Source organism: Echinops telfairi, unplaced genomic scaffold, assembly GCF_000313985.2.
Source record: "Echinops telfairi isolate 266 unplaced genomic scaffold, ASM31398v2 ScPeMD7_18;HRSCAF=68, whole genome shotgun sequence".
In the NCBI taxonomy this organism is placed as follows: Eukaryota; Metazoa; Chordata; class Mammalia; order Afrosoricida; family Tenrecidae; genus Echinops; species Echinops telfairi.
The window spans coordinates 46829344-46831696 of NW_022103915.1; the positions used below are offsets into that span (position 1 = coordinate 46829344).

The 2353-nt window shown below is 52.1% G+C and overlaps 1 protein-coding gene across 3 annotated transcripts in view; it reads right to left on the reverse strand.

Moving 5' to 3' along the window:
• DAAM1 (dishevelled associated activator of morphogenesis 1) overlaps positions 1-2353 on the reverse strand; it is a 201688-nt gene that overhangs the window by 10751 nt on the left and 188584 nt on the right. For all 3 annotated transcript variants that reach the window (XM_004698617.2, XM_004698618.3, XM_045287755.1), the window contains one exon: positions 2258-2318. In XM_004698617.2, coding sequence (XP_004698674.1) covers positions 2258-2318 — 61 coding nt within the window. The remainder of the gene's footprint in view (positions 1-2257; positions 2319-2353) is intronic.

The window sequence follows — 2353 nt, forward strand, 5'->3', positions numbered from 1 at the left end:
CAGACCCTGGGGTTGGAGAGCGCCCAGCGGAATAGTTTTTAATCAACCAGCAACATAGAACTTGGCCAGCTCTCTCTCGGGGCATGCTCTCCACCAGCTGCTCACAGCTCCTCCTGAAAAGGCTTCCACTGGGCGGAAATGGCAACAGGGTCAGGGTCATCAAAGGAGGGGGCCTGTTCCCGGCTGTCCTTATCTAGCCTGGCCTGGGAAAGCCCTGGAGGACGGGCCCTAGGAACTCACATCTCTGACTCTGGGCCCGCTGGGGCTGGAGAGAAACCCGGCCACACCATCAGTTAGTTCATCTCCGTTCGTTTCTTAAGTAGCCAAAAAAGGAAATAAAATTCACATGCACCTAATTCTAGGAGAACACACAGAAAACTTTGGGCACTACAGATGCTACTCTTTGTTAGTGGTGTATCTTTAAGGAGTGCTTTCTGAAAGCTACCTCTGCAAGCAGAAAGAAGTGGGGGGTGGGGGGTGGCCTCGTGACCCAACTGAGGAATAAATGCGAACGGTGAAAGATACTTCAGGGCGGCGTCTTTCCCAAGCAGCCTGCTCCTTCACCAGGAGCCAGAGCAGAGCTACTGCACAGACTCTCCTGACCAGCATCCCCAACGATCCGTTTGGCCACCTGTCCTCTTTACTGGTGGCCGCATTTACACAGGATCCATGTGGCACTGTGTGCCCCGCAAATGGTCACATTCAATTTTCCACACCTGACCCCTCTCTGCCTTCAGCAGCCTTGCTGGCTTTCTCTCTGCGGAGGCCTGGGCACAAACCAAACCAAACCAAACCAAACCAAACCAGACCAGACCAGACCAGACACTGCCATCAAGCCGATGCCGACGAATAACGGCCCTCAAAGCCACGGTAGGACTGCCCCTGCGCTTGTGAGACCGTACCTCTTGTGGAGATGAGAAAGGTGGTCTCATTTACCCTCAGCTCTCTCACGCCCACACACACCCAAGCGACAGTCCTGCAGGCCAGTGAGAGAAACAAACCCAGACTTGGCCATCGAGTCCACGCTGACCCACAGGCACCATCTGGGGCAGGAAGAACTGCCCTGTGCATTTCAGAGACCCTAACTCTTGACGGGAGTAGACAGTCTCCTTTCTCTCATGGAGCGGCTGGTGGTTTCAAACTGTTGACTTTGTGGATCTCAGCCCATCGCCTAACCACTGCGCCAACCACGGCTCAGTTCAGAGTGAACTTCTTCCAGAAAGAACTCTTCTCTCTCCAATACACACCCATCACGCCGTAATGCTCTTTCTCACACGCTTCCTCCTCAAGGCAATTCTGATATCACTGCGCTTCTCTCTCAGCCCTTGCAACACCTCATGGGCAAGGCCACTGAATCACCGCGTCCCTCTGCCTTGAGTCCCTCCCAGAGTCTGCCCAATGCACACTTCTGAGGACGGACTTTTAGGGGACAAAACTCACTGCCATTGAATCATTGCTGACTCACAGTGATTCCCTGTGGGTTTCCAAGACTGTAACTGTGGACGTGAGTAGAAAGCCCGTCTCTCTCCCAAGGAGCTGCTGGTGGTTTTGAACTGTGGACCAGGCAGATCGCAGCTCAATGCATAATCACTACACTACCAGGGCTCCTTTAGAGACAAAGGAGAGGTCTAACTGATTTCTTGAGAATAAACATTGCATGCTAATAGAATGTAAGAAATGAAAAAATTCTTGATTATCTAGCCCAGATCACTTAAAAAAAAAAAAAAAGAGGGTTGCCTTTGTGTACTTTGTGGTGTCAGTTTACCCTGACGTCCGCCTTGGAGTGTGAGCCCAAACCTTTGGGCGCAGTGACTCATTTCCCACCCCCCACCCCCCGCCAGTGTTTGCTTAAGAAGTTTACACAAACCTTTGCCTGCTTGCTCTATGACAGACATACAACTATCTTTGCAGAAATTATCTGCCAGAGCTATAGATGATCGGGAGTGTTCAACCCACTCATTTTCATGACTTACGGCTCACAGGTGAAAAAGTGGTGGAAAGCCTGGGTCCTTTCCCAGCTACCGGCCCACAGACCCGCCCACAGACCCACCCACAGCATCCTGCTGCTGCCCATCCGGATGCCAGGCCACACAGGCCCGCCTATCTGCTTCTTTGTTGCTCTCACTCTTTTTTACAGTCACTGTTTACTCCTGGGCAAACCACATGCCAAGGCAGCCGCCGGTGACTCATGTGCTGAGAGCGACCAGGGCTAGAGCGAGGGAAGGACCAGGGTTTCAAGGGGGGAACAAATACTCACTGTCTCCACTGCTTTCAAGCCGCTTCTCAAAGTACTTATTTCTTTGTCCAGCTCAGTCATGCTGTGGTCAAGAGCAACATTTTAGTGATCAATACG